At 34.4% G+C, this 19,055-nt stretch overlaps 1 protein-coding gene across 1 annotated transcript; it reads right to left on the bottom strand.

Annotated features, from left to right (window-relative positions):
• Positions 1-7,598: 7,598 nt before the first annotated feature.
• Positions 7,599-9,076, bottom strand: LOC126710317 (WUSCHEL-related homeobox 4). Its single transcript, XM_050410724.1, has 3 exons — positions 8,786-9,076; positions 8,264-8,545; positions 7,599-7,969 (listed from the first exon to the last, which is right to left on the bottom strand). Exons 1-3 carry the CDS (start codon positions 9,002-9,004, stop codon positions 7,814-7,816), a joined length of 657 nt encoding a protein of 218 aa, XP_050266681.1. The 5' UTR covers positions 9,005-9,076; the 3' UTR covers positions 7,599-7,813.
• Between the last annotated feature and the right edge of the window lie 9,979 nt (positions 9,077-19,055).

The following is a 19,055-nucleotide window of genomic DNA, read 5'->3' as shown; positions in this document are numbered from 1 at the left end:
TGTCTTGGTCTTCCAATTGACTTGAATGAGCTACGTTTTCAAGAGTATGTGGATTTCATTTGGCACTTGAAGTTTATACAATGTGTGGGGGATGAAATATTGGAGCTTGCCATTACCATTGCTTGGAGCATTTGGTTTAATCGCAATGCAACTTGGCTTGGCAAGACTAGCCAAAATGCTAGCATGATTATCCAAAAAGCACGAGTTTTAATTGATGAGTTTTAGGTAGTGAATTTTCAGCCTTCTCGTCTCATCATAGAGAACAATCCCTTGTGGATTAGTCCAAAACCTCGGTATACAAGATCAACATCGACACCGTAGTCTTCACACAACAACAGGCTTTAGGAGTGGAAGCAGTGATTTGTGATCATGATGGCAGAGTTGTGGCTGCCTTAAGTACGAAGCTGTGGTATCCTTTTGTCCCTTTGGAGGCCGAAGCCATGGCTTTCATGGAGGCAATAGATTTCGCTTGGGATGTTGGTGTAAGGGATGCTCATTTTGAAAGTGATTCTCTCATGGTATGTGATGCTCTGAGAGGTTTGAGTACTCCTCCAGTTGGTATTAGCAACATTGTTTCAAGCATGTGTCTTAGGTTACAAGATTTTCGCTCTGTGCAAGTGTTGCATGTAAAGCGATTAGGAAATAAACCAGCGCATATTTTAGCTCAATATGCTAGGGATCTAGATTCTTATGTAACTTAGGTAGAGAAAAATCTGGTATTCCTTGAGTCTGCTTTGACTCATGATGTATTGAATTTATCTTTATCTGAATAAAGTTACTCATCTTTTCATCAAAAAAAAAAAAAATGATAGAAATGAGTGTTGAGGACCATTTTTTCGGCTCACATGGCATTACTTCATTGGCAACCCATGCCACATCAACATATTATTGATTTTTTGGATAAATCTATTTAAAACCCAAAATAAGCTCATATCTCATTTAACTACATGGATTGGGCTTACATGGCCCACAAGATCCTTACTTCAAGAGGCGGATTCATGGTCCATATTTCCTTTTCATCAATTGGGATCATAACCCCACGACATTATCAACATCAACATATAGATTGAGCTTAAGCAATAAATCAAAGGTTACGGCCCATATTATCTCCCTTACACTCATGGCAAGTGGCTTCTTCAACAAAAGCCCATATTTACACAAAATAATAACAAAACCCAAGGTACGTCATCTCATTTTCAACTTATGACCCAAGCTCATAAGTCTCTTTGGGAAAACTTTGGGAGTCGTAGTTTGGAGGGTCAAGAGGTATGTTCAGTAAAGTTCCAGTGGTTTAAAGTTGATAAAAGAAACATGTTGTTTGGCGTGTCTTCTCCAACTCCCTAAACTCTAACGAGTCCGTGTGTAGCGGGTAACATATGGTATGCATCTCTTATCACATAGCACTTTAGATGATAAAAATTCCCTATTGCTCTTTTCCTAAAACTTAACATTTATTATGTGACAAATACTTAATATCTCCAGCCATCTAACTACTGGGTAACTGTTCATTCAATCCCCAACTGTTACCATACAAATTTAGAAACTTCATTATATTATTTTACATAAATCTCATTACTTCTTTCAGCTAAAATCCAACTCAAACACATAACCTAATTTGATTGGCTATCTTTTATCTCCAAATATATACAAAATATTTATGATATCTCTCATACCCAGCTGCTGTCAGCCACAATCAGACCATATATTTCTCTACCAACTACCAGAGCAAAGCATTAAATACTCTTCTTGCTCACTAGGATTATGTCACAATACATTGAGGCCTTTACTAAATTTCCAAAGCTTCATTAACTTTCAACTAGCCTTTCTATTACTTACTAGAAATGTGTTGTAATGAAACCTTGCACCAAAAACACAAACACCTGAAAATGAAACATTTCCAACTGAACCCGAGCAGTGTATTCAGCACTTGACACCTGACTGGAAGTGATATCATTAGTCATTTAATATTGAAATCCCAGCAACCAGCTGCTATATCCTGTAGGGGCCTTTTATGTGTATGGTGTATTGGGCTGGGCTGCTTCCTGTGGTAATGGGCCCGAATATTTCTGAGTAAGGGAGTTGGGGCTGGTCCAATTGTAACTCAACTTGGGCCGGTTTGTGCACAAATTTATGCCTTGTCTGCCAGGAGTAAACTTACGGCAAGTAAAACTGTTGCAGACGAGTTACGGCAGGTAGATATAATAATAATAACCAAAACAGAGTATTTTGATTATTTAAATAAATGGCTATGTAATCCCTACTTATAAAGCATGATTACAGTCATGATAATGTCAATCACAGAGAAAGTAAAAAAAATAATATGAGCTAATCAAATGGGTATAAATCAAGTTTTAAGCTTAGTTTGTCAAAGCAAAACCAAAGAGGGGAGAACGCCTCTTCTCAATGTAAATAATCTCCCAGGAAAAAGATCCTGCCGTGGGGATTAATGGCTTTGAGGGAGTTGGACCTGAATGGTTATTGCCCAAAAAAAAAAAAGAGTCCTTGTTTACGTTTTGGAAGAAAGCAAGATTTGAAAGGGGAGAGAGGGAAACTGATTTACCGGTGCATGCCTACTATATTACCTCTCATTTTTCCTTAATTTTCTCTCTTTTCTTCTCTGTTTTCTTTCTTATCTTTTTTCTCTTCTTTTTACTCTGTTTTTCTTTCTACTCCATAAAAATGCTCTGTTTTTCGATCCCTCTTTCAGGGCATGGCAAGGGCCCTTTTATAGTGCCTGCCATGACCAATCTTTTACCATTTTGCCCCTTAACCGCCTCTGTCTGGTCTGAGCGTACTTGCTGACCACAATCTGTGCGACATTCACCCTTGCCAGACAAAGGCAAGTTTGTTTCGTTCCTCAGTCTACCGTAACACTTCTTTCCTGCCACGGCATAAATGCTTTCTCTCTCTACTCTCAAGGCATGCACCCAACGGTTCCCCCTCAAACTTGTCTCTTTTGGGTGGTCTGTCATCCCAGCGGGATGTACCTCCCAAAAGGGCTTGGGCAGGAGCCGCAAAATAGATCTTTTCCCCTCTCCCCACCACCAAACCATACCCCCTTTACCTCTTACCTCTGGCCCATGGCCCCACCACGTCCTATATTGGCTGGGTACAGGTTGGTGGTGCCTGGGCCTTGCGCGTGCTTTCCTTTTAGATATGTCCAAGAGTCTGCCTGCTGCTCATGCGTTTGCCGTGATCTGGAGACTCTTCGTCTGTGTCTTCTGACCTTTCATGTGGGCTTTTCTTTGGTTTCCTGCTCCATTCAGGAGTTAGGCTTTGTATGATGATGGGCCTTACATTTCTTTGGCTCATTCTTGATTTTCTTTATTTCCTGCAACGTTGAACTATTATTCCTGCCGTAATAACTTAATCTTGCTGTACCTCTTTTTGGGCCAGCTGTTTATCCCTTTTCTCAGTGGTCTGTCATGGGCACTGTTTTGCTTTTATTCATGGGCTCCTATGTCCCTTTGGGCATCCACGACCCGATTGCTTTCTTTGGGCTTCCTCGGCCCGGTTGCTAATTCTACACTCCTATGGGCTTTTTACTAACTTCATTGGACTTCTCCAGCCCAATAACCTTATTCTTATTTTTGGGGTTCATGGGCCTTCCATAAACCCCTTACTCTCTTAGATTGCATTGCCTTGAGCTTGCGGTGACCCTTTTTCACTTTTCTACCTCATACACTGCCCATGGGATGCTATTCCTTTCTTTCTTGGCTTCTTTGAGTCCGCTTGCCTCTTCAAGACCCATTTATTTATTTGTTGGGCCTGTGATCCATTATTCCTGCCGCTTGGGCCTAATGAGTTTTTTGCTATCTATTTTGTCAATTCTTCGTAGCCTTCATTATTGGGCTTTTCTGTCTGCCTGGGCCTCTACAAATGGCCCTCAACATACCCAAAATAGCAAGATACCCTTCAAAGAGATCTTACCATTTTTCAGCCAAATCCATGAATTGACATATCTAGCAGTTTGAAATTACCCATTTGACTTCATTAGCTTCTGCCCAAAGCAAACAGCTGTCTCATGATAGCTGTTACAGCTTTTTCATGATAGCTGTCACAGCTTTTCCTGACAGCTAGGACAGCTTTTTCAAAACAGTTGTGACAGCTGACCTAGTAGCCTGAGTATTACTGATTTTTCACATTTAGCTAAAACCGAAACCAACTATTGAAACTACCTTTCTTTTGCTAAAATACTTTCCTTTTCTGCTACTTTTTCCCCAGCAGCTCTTACCCGAAATAGCAAGAATACCTTAAAACTAAACATACCATTTTTGGCCAAATCTTAAGATAGATTTTCTGAAAATTCATTGCTAGTTGGGACAAATTTTGACTGATATTATTTGCTAAAATACCCCTTTAAATTTAGCTCTAAAAGGAACCCTTCATCAACACCTCAAAGGGGACACCAATAGAGGAGAACTTTCTCATAAACTTCTCTCTCCTTCTAATTATCTTCTGAAGCTCTTAATAAAGTATTGAGCTTCTGAGTTTTTAGTTTCCAAATTAGGAACTAAACTCTTCAGCCCTTAGCTCATAAATGCCTTCATAAGCTCTCACACATCTTACAGCAGAAAATCCCAATAGCTTTGCTAAACACACTACAACACCATTACTTTCTTTATACTCATTCTCTCACTCTCCATGTCTAGAAAATACGTCTATCTTACTGCTCCTATCTCCAAATATCTAAACATATCTCTATACTCTTCTCTTACAAAATCTCTCATCTTGGGAAGCAATCTCTACAATTTCTCCAGCAGTTATAATCTCATATTTTTACTATCTTTAACCTCCATATCTCTCATACTTCCATATATCATACATATTACAAATATTACATCCCACAAAACATCTATGTCTTTTACCATCTCCACACTTCTCAAGAGATATCAAACACTCATATTAAAAGCCATTCTCATGGAAGGCATGAACTTCTATTACTAAAGTCCTTCTCCTAGAAGGCACCAAGATTTCATATCAAAACCCTTCTCTTAGAAGTTACAACTACTTCTTACAAAAGCCCTTTTCTTAGAAGGCACAATTACTTCTTACATAAAACCCTTCTCTTAGAAGGCACAAATACTCCATGCAAAAGCCCTTCTCATGAAAGGCAACACTATTCATAACTTCACAACAACTAAAAGAGTATTGTTAAGGGGAAAACTCATTTAAGTGCATGATAAGAGGGGCAAGCTTAACCAGTCCCTACACACAGCTGGGCATACTCTCTCTCTCCCTCCAGTTGCACCCATTTTTCCCCCTCAATCTTGAAGTTATCATGACAAACTGCCTTTCTACCGCTGGGGTCACTCTGCTAGGATATTATCAACTCACAGAAGCTGTACAGCTGGAGTTGCAAACCATCAAAGATAAGTGACTCTGCTTTCATATCTTTAAATTTACATCATTGAATACATGATTACTTCATATCTAAATACACATTACTTTATTCTAACTACTATTACAACTATTAATCAAGGCTTAAACTCATTTAAATGCATGATAAGAGGGGCAAGCTTGACTAACCTCTACTGCTGGCCTTCTGCTGGAATCCTATTAGCTCATTGATGCTACATAGCTGGAGTTATAAATCATACAAAGATAAGTGACTTTCCTTCCAAATCTTTAAGCTTACATCATTGAGTACATGATTACTTTAAATAAATACTACTTTATTTCAATTGTTATTACAACTACTAATCAAAACTATTATATCAAACGCATATTACATATTTATTTGACCATTATCGCGATTCTTAGACTTTGGCTTTAATGATTTTATAGGCTTAAAAAATATGCTGGTAGCCGTTGGACCATATGGCCCAATGTTGAGTTCCGGATGCAACTCCCTAAAAGAACCTGGGTCTAGTAAGGTCATCCCTCCAACGGACCACATGTGGTTGGGCATTCGAAAAAAGCCCCCGAACAATGAGACAGAGGATCAAATTATTTTATTTTATACCTTAGGGGTCAATACAACGAAATTGAGAATGCACAAGGGCTATTTAAAATTGATGCAAACGACATAAGTTTTTTTGTATATGTATTTTTTTTTAAAAAAAATTATGAAAGTGTTAAAGAAACTTACAAATAAGCCAAGCTCCTGTGTTGAAGGTCCATTATTGCTTGATTTTGAGTTGGAGAGAGAGTGTTGAATTGGATTTTGTCATGCAGACTAAGATTTTTTTAAATTTTTTTTTTTTTTTTATCACACCTTGATTATGATATCTTTAGAAATTATTTGGTTACTATCCTTTATGGTTGCATATGATGCATGCTTTCCAAACCAGTTGTCCTTGTGATTTTTATTTTTATTTTTTTTAGTTGTGATTTATGATCTTCTTGCCACTTGATCGACAATATGTCCAAGTTGAATCACAATCGGAAGGGCATTCACACGCCATGGATGGTTTCATCTATAGTTTTTTTTTTTTTTTTTTTTTTTTTTTTTAAATTGTGGGCACAACCGCACAAGCAATAGATTGGAGGGCATTCACACAATATATAGTCGTCTATATTGACATGAAGTTGTCTGTACGTTTTTATTTTTACTTTTTTGAGAATCGAAAGTTGTCTGTACTACGTGACAAAGATGATGCCTTTCAAGTTTCAACATGAATAATTGAAATTACATAAATTTGAATTTTCCATATTCCAAATGTATCAACTATCAAGGCCACATAAAATTGTCAGAATATAGGAAATAAGAATAAAAAGCACCACATAATATATTGATATTGTAGTTTCCAAATAATAATAAGTAATCCATGTTAATTTTTTGCATTTCATGAAATATTGAGACAAAAATTAAGAAAGACATATTCCATGCACCAATTTCCCAATATGCATCAAAATCGAATATGAGCTAGTTATTATAGGCTCATCTCATTACCTCAGTAGTCAGTACCTCTAGTTTTGTCTTTTATTTTTGTATTTTTAAGAGAGAGATATATATATATATATATATTTTGAAAAGTGGCTCCCTCATAGGCATGGTTTTCATGGAGTCGTATACGTGTTGGTGTGCTTGTGTCGGATATGCTTGCTTTTCAAAGTTCCTCCATCAATTTCGGAGTACCTGCATGGTAACAATGTATATAGAGTACTCTTAAGTCGTATCTAACCATGTTATGTTCCTACGTTAATGTCATTTGAAAGGTCTACCAACACTGCTCATTGTTGACGAAAGAAACCCTCAAGCTATTTCAAATTTTTGTTACCTTGCTTTCCCTCCCTCCCAATCAAATCTCATAGTTATAATTATCGAGTGTCCCCACCAAACACTAGCTGTTATAAAAACTTGCATGCCAATGATGGAAAATGTTTTTTTTTTAAAAGAAAAAAAATGCATGAATCTTCATAGTTGATATCCCACTTTATGAAAGTCTTACAAGCGGGTGAAATATATCATTTTTTTTTTTTGGGCATTAACGCTAGAGAACAATGTCTCTTTCAAACTTGGAACTGAAGCGATAGGCTTAAGAAGTAGGTGTGTGGACTTCAGTGTCCATCGGCTGCTCCTTTTAACCTAAAAGCTTCAATTCAACAAGTTCCTGTAGTCAAAAGGAAAGGCTCATCACAGTCACACCCACAACTACAAGGGCAGAGTACTCATCGAATAAAGAGTGACATAAGGCGCTTTGGTTACAAGTCAGGAATAAAATAAGCAGTAGGGTACAATGGGACAACTTTGTCTTTCTTCTTTCCCGAAACAAAGAAAGAAGAAAAAGAAAGCAAAGCACATCAAAGCAGATTACAATGGAACAAAAGCTTAAAGAAAAAAAAAAAAGAAAAAAAATTTCAAACCCCTTCATCTGCTTTCCGGATGTAATGGGAACAGCTCTAGAGTTCTATCTCCCTCCTCTTTACATGATCTTCTTTCTTCTTCTTCTTCTTCTAAGGTTTCAAATCCCCAGCTCCTGCACTTTCTTTTGTATGGACTATCTTCCTCTCTTTCCAATTCCCCCTACAATATTTGAATTAACATATGAATTCCTTGCTCACTTCGAAAGAAAATACTAGAGGTACTGTCAATTTTACTATAAAATGTTTACAAATCAAAGCACGTGATAATGAATGTGCTCAGTGTCACTCCATTAACTTAATAACTAGATATTTAAATTACTTTTTTTTTTTTTTTTTTTTTTTTTTTTTTTTTTTTTTGTGTGTGTGTTTGTAAGACTTATGTATGAAAATGTATAATATCACTCTTATAAGTAACTGGAGTTGAAAGATCTTGGCATTGAACTTATGGGCATACCCTGGAGTCCAAAGTAATGGTGGTAATGGCAGTCGGGGTTCTTGGACAATGACTAAGGCCAAGACTGTTGCGCTTCTGCTTCTGCCTCTCGCGCGCTTTGTGATTTTGGAACCAATAAAACACATTCTTCCCTTCGATTTTGCCGTACTTCCCAAGCTGTGCAGTGATTTGTTCTATCTGCTGTGCATTAGGAGTTCGCATTCCTCCCCTATACAGCATCTCCAATATCCCTATTTGTTCTTGTGTTGGATTCCATCGTGTCCCTCCTGGGTGTGTTTCCACCTGCATTAATTTTTAGGCAAACATTTTAACAATCATTAGGTCATAAACAAGTTTTAAAAAGGGGCAACAAATTATACGCAGGCTCAGACAGTTTGAAATTTGGACTATATCTAAAATTGCACTACTCAAAGGGCCATGGTATTCATTTTTAGTTGAAAAAACAACATGCATGAAGCAATGATATTGTATGATTGCATGAAGTATGGGAAGTGGATAAGTTAGTATAGCATTAATAAGCACCTGAGGTGGATCTCTCTTGTCTTTGTCTTCAGAGGAACCGAGTTTTCTGGGTCCACTTTCAGGTCTGATGAAGCTCTTGAGGTCGAAAGCAGTGACACCAGAAGTGTCTGTGTTGGCCAGCTTGGGAGCAAGAGGGCGTAAGCGCTTGCAGCCAAGCGTGAGGGATGGTTCGTGCTCCCAGAATCCACGTGCGAACTGATGCACCTTCATGCTTCCCATGGTGGAGAATTGGATGATAGGAATGCAGTAATTATATAGAAGGGATATGATATGAGAGAGTTAATTAAAGTGAAGAAAGTGGGAAATGAGGTGGTGCTCGTAAAGAAGCAAGACCAAATGATGAGGTGAGGTTGACTTGGGATTTTCCATGTATAAACAAAGGAAAAAGGACACGCACATAGAAAGAGAAAAGAGATCGAAATGGGGGGAAAAAAGAGTAAAAGACACACGCACATATAGACAGCAATAAGTCTTAGTGTGATACAATCAAAGTGATAGTAGGTACTATAAATTTCTGTATATAGACTTTTAAAAATGGCTAATGCTTGTGTGTAAACACACATTGCCTGTAACTTAAAACGTGGCTTTTAAGTCAAGAATTTAAACTTGAAAACGTGACTTAAAGTGACACTTTTAATTATAATAGGCCTGTTTATTTATACATAAGAGATGATTTGTTGCAACTTTGTATGCAGCAATTGATGCATAAAGGGTAAGGTGATAGCCATTTGGGTCACTTCTTTTTGGCTGCCACTTTACCTTATATGCATCAATTGCTGCATATAAGGTTTCAGTAAATTTTTTTTTTCTTACACAGTGTGTGTAATAAATGCTATTTTCGAAAAATTAATATATCATCAATCACAATTATAATACTGTTGATTGTAAATGATCGAAAAAAAAGTGATAGAACCATATGAAAATTAAAAGTTATTACTTATAATTAATTATATAATCAAATTGTGGCAAAATGTATGATCATAAATAGAATTAAACTGATAGTGTATTTATTGTCTTTGTAAATTGTAACAATGTTACTTTAACCGCAACAGATAAATAAATAATTATAAAAATATTGTGTGTGTAAACATTTATGAAGAGAGAGAGAGAGAGAGAGAGAGAGAGAGAGAGATGAGACGAGGAATAGGAGAAACGCAAAGAGGGGGATAATTCATCATAATTGTATAAGCGTGTGGGTTAGTGTATGTGCGTGTGTGTTGGCCTGTCAAATCGGGTCTTTTTTTTCTTGCTTTCATGATAAGGTGTCCATGCTTTTCGGTGGCCTCTTTGGCTCTTCAAGCTTTTTTTCACTATAAAGTGAGGGAAGGGAATAAGAGAAAAGATTCCTCCAATCCCAAAACTTGAAAATGGAACTCTTTGTTTTTGCTTTTTTCAAGATACGGATACTGGGTGAGCTAGAATAACTGAATGCCGTCGTCTTTAAGTGGTAGATAGAGAATGTTGAAAAACACAAAAAACACGGCCAAATCTATATCTGAATGCCAGCTACCACCAATCTAGCCAATCCTCTTCTTTGGGAACTGTTGCTCCAATTTCCCAAACAGTACAAAAATAAATAAATTATAACCCTCAACCAAATCCATCTTTTCATTTTTTTAGCAATATTATCTTGACTCTAGCACCTCCCATTATATGTGTTGCTCATGTTATTATTTATATACCCACCACTATAAAACTTGTCACTTTGTATTATTAATATGAACTTAAAGACTTTTAGGAACTTATCTTTTTTGTTTCATGCATATCTCTTAATCTAGATAAGTTAAGATTCTTCTTTAAATATTACAGATTCCCTTTTATTTCTTAATTGACAATGAAATATATATAAAAATATATTTGGTTGGAATGCAACTATGCAAGGAATATTTGATGCAAATAAGGAGACTGGGTAAATGATGATTCAGCGAACAACTTATATGATGAGTTTGTGTAAAACTGGCACAACAGGTTCTGATTACTGCAATCACGGAAATTTTGCAGTGATTGAGAATGTCACGTGTGACTGGGTGTTTTAAGTGAGACATGTTCAGGTTAGGTGCTTCATTGAAGAACATACTATAAATTATGACAAACATACCTGTAAATTCACTTTATGATGTATGGATAATTATGTGCTTGCCTGAGGGACCAATTCCAACGTTCTAGAGTCTATTATATTGACTACTATGGGTAAAAAATGAACATATCCAATTTTCTATTGGTGTTGGGTTTATTGGTATGGACTTTAGAGTATGATGTAAATCTAACAGATGAAAAATCTTAGATTCAATTCATCACACTATTAATTTATTGAATTTTTGACGTGTTTCCTGAATAAATAGTAGAATGTTTGGCAAAAAAACCTAGGACTGTCATTTTCTTTTAATTTATATACAAAAATGTTGTTATCCTAGTAGATAAAAAATTAAAAAAGAAGAAGGAAATGTGTTATTTTTAGTGGTTTTATATTAATGAATTTGAAGAGAGAGACAGAGAGAGCATCGTTCTGTGATTCTTTTAAACTAGATTTTTTTAAGAGAAAATAATTATCTGAAAGGGAATTCTGAAATCATGTTTTGTAATGAATTTTTACAACGTTCTATGTTATGGTGACAAAGTTTACAAAAACAAATTCAAACTTTTCTAGAATTTTTTAAACTAATAAGGCTGGTATTTCAAAACTCTTTGGTCTTGTGGGGAAGTAGCATTGATGGCATTCCACCGTTTTCCACTTTTCTAACAAAGTCCACTGTTTTCTAGAAGAAGTTAGAAATGAAAAGGGTCCATATTAATCGGCAAAACCACCTTCAATATCCTTTTCCTTTTGAAAGACATCTGAATTAGGCCACTTTCTATCATTACAGAAGCTAATTAATATAAAAAGTTACTCCTAAAATGGCAATGAAAGACACTCGTGAGTCGTGAGTAGTGAAAAACAAACAGCCAAAGCAGTACAGTACTACTCCAAAACATTGCATATTTGCATGACTGTAGTGTAGCTTTCATGCATCTGATCTGATTGCTATTCATCATCTCCGGTTAATAAGGGGCCTATCATAAAGATTTGGTTGCCACACTCTGATGTGACACAATGCTCCTCTTCTTCTATCCTTAGATCTCACACTCGAATGTGTGTGTATGAGTCTGAGGGATCTTATGACAATGACAAAATATGACATAGTTGCGTGATATTTGGGTGTCAATCTGCTCAACAGCTCATTGTGTTTTTTTCTTCATGGGAATACTTGTGATGTTGCATTTTTGTGATGGCAGTCTAAAAAGTCATATGGTGTAGAATTTGCTTCATTGGGTACAGATCAAAGGCGGTGTTAATTATACATATATCAGGGTACGTACAATTTCATCATTTGGGTCCCAGTACCAGAAGGATTAGCTAGCTGGTCTTTGGTAAAATTCTATTAACACCTCCAATGATTTCTCATGACTTGAAGAACTCTCACCTAGATATTACTTTGCGTATGGATTATAATTTGTTGAAAATTGATCAAAGTATAATTGTACTTGAGCAAAATTAAAGCCTTAAATACAGGTTAAAAGGAAAAGAAAAAAGACTAATCAAAACCTACATGAACTTATGCTTACTTCATAAATTCAAAGCTCCTTATTTATCATTTATGAAATACTTTGAAAATTTTTATTTTTTATTTTTTTTGGGTAATTGTATCTGTATGGTTCTCATACAGACACAGAGGTTGTCGAAGAAGTTGCACGCTGAACTGAGACAATTCCTATTACTCTGACACCTAAAAAAAGAGAGAGTGAGATATGCAATAACTTTTAAAAGGTTACTCTTTTTAGATTTAAATTCCATTGGCCAGATGTCATTCTAGCTTGACGTCAATACGTGGGGATAATGATAACATTGTTGACATTTGAGGTTATGAGCTTGAGCCCATGTTTTTTTGGCCTCTAACCAAAGCAAAATATCCCATATCTTATTTCACCAATAGGCAAGTAACACTTCCTTCAATCACGACAGCATTAAAAATTTCTCTTTCAGAAATCTTTTCCCTAGTTACCTAGGGACTCATGATTCTGTACCTAATCTTGGTTTGTCCATTATGGGGTTAAGCAACCTTTATTGTGTCGCAGAAATTAATCATTATACTTGGACGTACTCCTAGCTAGGGTGAAACCTATGTACATATGTGAGAGTGAGACACTAGGATAAGAAAAAAAAAGTCGTGTACCTATACCTATCTGTATCTCTACTTCTCTTGAATGCATCTAACGCGGTGTTTTTTTCTGCGGTAAAAGGAATACGGAAAAATATTTCACACCATAGGACGTATTTGGATCGGACGAAAAAGTCAGTCAAACGAAAAATAATTTCTATAATTTCTATTAACCGTAAAATATCAACCTTGAAGTGTAAGATGGTTTACACTTCTATTTTATCTTCAAATCAATTATATTAATTTTCAGCCTACCTCTCTGTCTGAGAGAGAGAGAGAGAGAGAGAGAGAGAGAGAGAGAGAGAGAGAGAGAGAGAGAGAGAGAGAGAGAGAGAGAGAGAGAGAGAGAGAGAGAGAGAGAGAGAGAGAGAGAGAGAGAGAGAGAGCCCTGCTGTCACCTAAAGTCTGCCGCTGCTTGAAGCTTGTTGCCACCGCCCTCTAGATTGAACTCTCATCGTCTCGATCTTGTCGCCGCCTGAAGCCTGCCATTGCTTGACCGATCTTGTTATCTTGATCTCATCGCCCATGATTGATCTCGTCGTCTCAATCATGTTGCCCGTGACCCACCCATGACCGATCTCTTTCTTTCTCGATCTACCTCTCTCTTTCTCTCAGTTTTAAATCACCTCTCTTCCTCCCTCTCTTAGTTCGACCAATTTTTTTAGTTTAATGAATGGTTTTGTTTTCATTTTTGTTTCTTTAAGTATATATATATATATTGAAATTTTTTATTATAAAATTTGTTTGGAAGCTGAGAAAATATGAGAAATTAGTAGAAAAATAGCATTTTCAGAATGCAACCAAACACCTGAAAATATTTTCCAAAACAATTTTTAGAATGCAGCAAAACAATTGAAAATATTTTTCTTTTGCCAAACACTGCCTAAGACCTTAAAAAACCGTTACACCAAGTGAAGACAGGAAGAAGAAGAAGAAGGCGCTCTCATGGGACATTGTTTCTGCCTTATATATGTATTCAAGGCCTCTTATACATTTATCGTCTTCCGTAAAAAAAAAAAAAAAAAAAGGCCTCTCATACAAAAGTTTATGGGTAAAAGTGCAGCTATAATTTGTTATATATAATAACAATATAACATACCAAATATGCATGTATGCATTTTACTCTATTCAATGAATCAATTTAGCTCCACATAAAAAAGAAAAAAAAAGAAAAAAAAAGAGGGTTCTATTAATGGATGTAAAAATTTTAAGAAAATTTTAATAAAAAAGTTCTATTAATAGAAAATTTTATTACAATTTTTATGAAAAATATAAAAAGTTATAAAAATTTTAGTTATTTTTTTCATTTCCCATAAAAAGTTTCTAAATAGTTCATAGGTTAATACCCTTAGGGTATATATTAACTTTTTCCTTTAAAAAAAAGCTTGAAAGAATTTTTTTTTTCCCCTTCTGGGAGTAGTGTTTCTTTCTAACCCTACATCTTCTTCCAAATTCTTTCTTTATGTTACACAGTTAGGTGTTTTTTAATCTATCTATCAGAGAAGGTAGACGTAGACCTAAGTATTTTTCATGGCTACTGTTGTGTTTGGGATCCCTATTAACCAAGTTTTAAGTCCAAATATTCAGTTAATCCAATTATGCAAGATCTAGCTTGGTTAATATGATTAATCACTAACATTGTGCAAATAATAAAAACAAAGGGGAAAAAAGGACACACAAAGATATGGTGACTCAAGAAAAAATAATTGAATAGAAATTGCACAGTAAAAAACACATTGTGGGGCTTGGCCTAGTAACCCTCAAGGAAAAAATACATCCGTTAATTGAATAGAAGTTTTACAATAGCTGAATAAACCTATTCCTAGTAAACTTACTAGCATTATCCAATGTAGCTTCGAGTCCATAGAGTTCTTCAATTATGGAGATGTTACACGTGAGCTTCTGTCCAAGACTTCATGTATCCACTTAAAGATTCAAATTCATTACTTGGAAGAATTGGTATTGTAACGACTTTTACACCATTGGTTTGAAGATATTGTTTTTTTTTTTTATCATCAACAGAGACTTTTGAGAGAAGGAGGCACAAAACCTTCAAATCTACAATATGATGAGCTCCAAAAGTATTTTTCACGTTCCCTAGGGTTTTGTTTATATAATTGAGGCTCAAAGACATGAAGTTCTAGTGATTGAATGGATTGCAAGGGCAGAAACATGAATCATGTCTGCTGCACTTCAATTGATACTAAATTAGGTCGATTGATCCAAATTTAACTAGTTTGATCAAAGTTATCGAACACACATAACCGAGGCAGTGAATCGTAAAACCTGGTAGTTGTCTTGTCATCAAACATTAGTAGTCTAAGGACACTTACAAGACACACATACAACTTTTGTTCACGGATTTGCCAACATTGCTAAAAACCTAACAGCAACATAGACCTGAATTCCTAGTATGTTCATTGTTTCCCGTTTGTGCTCTTCTCTTGTATTTTTCTGAAAAAGAGTATGGTCCTATACTCTTATCTTTATTTAGCTCTGTCTTGATGACTTCTTCAAATTTCTTGAGGATGTTCGGTATTTTGTTGCACCCAACTACCATTGCTTGGAAAAACAAAATGCTATCATCCGTAAATAATAAGTGGGACATCTTGAGACATTATATACTGATTGAACTGTCATGAATGCAGCCGTCTATCACTGCTTGTGCTGACATTCTCGAGAGATCTTCTGCACACAAGAAATAGGTATAGGGAGAGAAGGTCTTTCTATAGCGGAGACTCCTGGGAGGAATGATTTATCCTTTGGACTCTCTGTTTAACAAGACACAATATTATAGAAATGTTATACATTGTACATTATTTCTCTTATTGTATTCCAACTTAGTATAATTTGTATGATATCAACTAATTTTGGTGTTATTTATTCTTATATAAATTACTCTTGTATGGTATTTATATTTAACGACAAATATTTGTTAATGTTACATTTGAATTACTTAATATTCATTAAATTAAAAAAATAAATTATATTTAAGTATTTTTATATAAAATTTTATGATTACTATAGGATACAATCTACATATTCTATGTTTCATTCACAGTTACAACTAAAAAAATATATAGGAAAAATGAGTAATAATGATTCTTTTAATTCATATTCTTATTCCTACTGTATTTTCATTCAACAAATCTATCCTTAGCATGAGGTAGTTTTAGTATAAATTAAGTATTTTTCATAATATTTAAATTTCTTATGCTAAACTCACGTTACACCATTCAATATCTCTTTATTAGATTTGTTTTTTGATAAATTTATCATTTGATTACATTAAGTCATTATCTTCTTATGCCCTAAATGTATGTAAAATTTCAAAATAATCAAAAACTAATTACTATCTCATTTATAAAATTTTATAATATTAACTTTTTTTTTTTGTTAACTCCATAATTATATACAAAATATGAGTTGCAGATAAAATTGTAAATAATATATGATTAATACAAAATTTGGTACGTATGTTAAGAACATAATTAAAGAACTTGCAATCCATTAATAAGATTTTTAAAATATTAATCTAATAAAACACAATTAAAAGAATTTTCCTTTAAACAGTTTCAAGTAAAGTTATTACAACCCACTATGTGACAAGTCAAATGAATGTCCACTTGTTTCTTTAGTCAAATAACTTATGTTATGAACTGATTTTTTATCAATTGTTTAAATAGAAGTTTAGTCGAGGTGACTAATCCTATAATGTTGAGTATCTGGCAGCTCCATGCAAGTGTCCTCCACACAAGACCGAGTCATAATAACTTAAATGACTTATAATTGGATTATATGATTTAATAAACAATGTGATAGTCTTAAGTCTTATGAGTTATCATGTAATTAGTTGGATGAGATTCTTTCAATATGGTTTATAGGAAAATTTTTTGAAAAAATTATTAAATGGTGTATCATTAACTAAGCAAGAGTTTTTTTTTTTTTTTTTTGATAACCGATTAAGCAAGAGTTACACTATATTGTATGATACATGAATTCTACTACTTAATAGCAGTCAAAGAACTGCGATTAAGACTATATATTTATCACAGGATTAATGATATGCATGAATGATTCGCTATGTATTAGCAATTTACTGGCAATAAGTAGCTTCCTCCATTAATCAACAAAAGCATTTGTAATCATCTACAAATGTATCATTGGTGTACACGTAATTCTCCTTTTCAAAATGTATCATTGCCACTTTATTAGAAGCAGTGGTAATTATCTGCAGAACCACTGATAAACTGTCTATCACACAGTTCATGAGTTTTGACTATCCTAATCAAGTGCATTACAAATGTGAAATGGGACAGCCAATAAGTGACAAAACTTTTCTGTGGACACTTTGTTGCAATTCACTTTGGATTTTCAGTAAAACCTTATTATTGCCTCAGTGCCAATACATATATTATTGTCATGTAGCATTTTCATCGATCAGCTAGTTTTAACAGGGATTGGAAAAAAAAAATTGAAATGATATGGGCATTTTGTCGGTCAAAGATAAAGAGGAGACACTCAGTGAAGTTGGGTAGCATGATAGGAGTGGATCCCACACAGTGGAAGAAGCGGTGGGAATCCATCATTATTCAGGAAGACAATGCCATCATTTGCACGTGTCCATGGACCACATTTCAGTCTATACATGAAATTATGGCACTATATGAATAAGCCAGACTGTAGCTTTAAAATCCTATATCTCATACACGGTTTAAAAAAAAAAAAGTTATTTAAAGTAAATAATTTATAAGTATGAAAAACTTTTTCATGTCCATTTCATGACAATTGTTTTTTATTATTATGTTAAGATATTATTGGTTTTGTCTGTTTCATGACAATTGTTTTTTATTATTAGGGTAAATTGCAAATTACTCTCTTAAAATTTGGAAGTGATTGGATTTTATACCCTGAAATTTTAGAATTTAAATTTTATCTCCTGAAGTTTGTAGTATTTGAATTTTACACCTTAACGTTTGAGAACTTGGATTTTACGCCTTATGTTGGGCAACCTAGCTATTATATCACCTTCGTGTGAGATGTAAAAGTTGATAGAGTAATTTTTATTTTTTAACAACTTTAACTTTTACATCTTACATGAAACTGGTAATTATATGATACAATGTTTTATTTATTTATTTAAAGTAAATAATTTATAAGTATGATTGAAATTGAACTTTTTTTGATGTCCGTTTCATGACAGTTTTATTATTATTATGTTAAGATATTATTAGTTTTGAGTATAGGAATTGAGATTCGGAGTAATAGCTTGTTATAACACCTTCGTGTGAGATATAAAAGTTGATGGAGTAATTTTTATTCTTTTAACAATTGTAACTTTTACATCTTACATGAAACTGATAATTATATGATAAAATGTCTTATTTATTACGGTGTAACAACATTTTGGGTGTAAATAAGATTTAAATAGAAATCATTATTCAAAGGTAACAAAATTTATCAATTGAGTGAACTGAGTACGTTTGCCATATGCCAAGAACTAGAAGAAACTCATCGTACCAATAATTTGGGTGGTCACAACAATGTCTCTATGTTGGGCAACCTAGCTATTTGCCTATACTCAATTTGTTTTTTTGGTACAAATTTAGCTATAATCATTCAGCACTTGAATTATGACTCTGATCATAAGGGGTTGGTGAAGTAAATTGAGGTTAGTTTTGATCCAAATGAACAAGTGAAAGGAAAAAAACAAAAAAGAATCATTCAATTTACATAAAAGGAAATACTTTCTTATAATGTGGAAGAGAGCGATATCTCCTTGTTTTGAACAAAATTTTAATGGGCCAGTCCACGCCCAAAAACAAATCCAACAAGTTGAAAAATAAGTTAGGGATAAAAAGAAAATGATACATCTTGAATTCAACACTATTTTTCTTTTTCTCTATTTTTTTGGGGAGAAAGAGACACCAAAAAAACAATGTATTGCACTACCAAAGGAAAAAAGAAATATTAACTTTTTTAATGCATTGAATTTCTTTAGGGTTAGTTTAAGATAAGTTACTTTTAAATTTTTTTTTAAGGGAAATCAAATTACCCACGTATTTAACGTCTTG

Source organism: Quercus robur, chromosome 2 (genome assembly GCF_932294415.1).
Source record: "Quercus robur chromosome 2, dhQueRobu3.1, whole genome shotgun sequence".
NCBI classification, from domain to species: domain Eukaryota; kingdom Viridiplantae; phylum Streptophyta; class Magnoliopsida; order Fagales; family Fagaceae; genus Quercus; species Quercus robur.
This window is presented reverse-complemented; position numbering and strand designations above follow the sequence as displayed.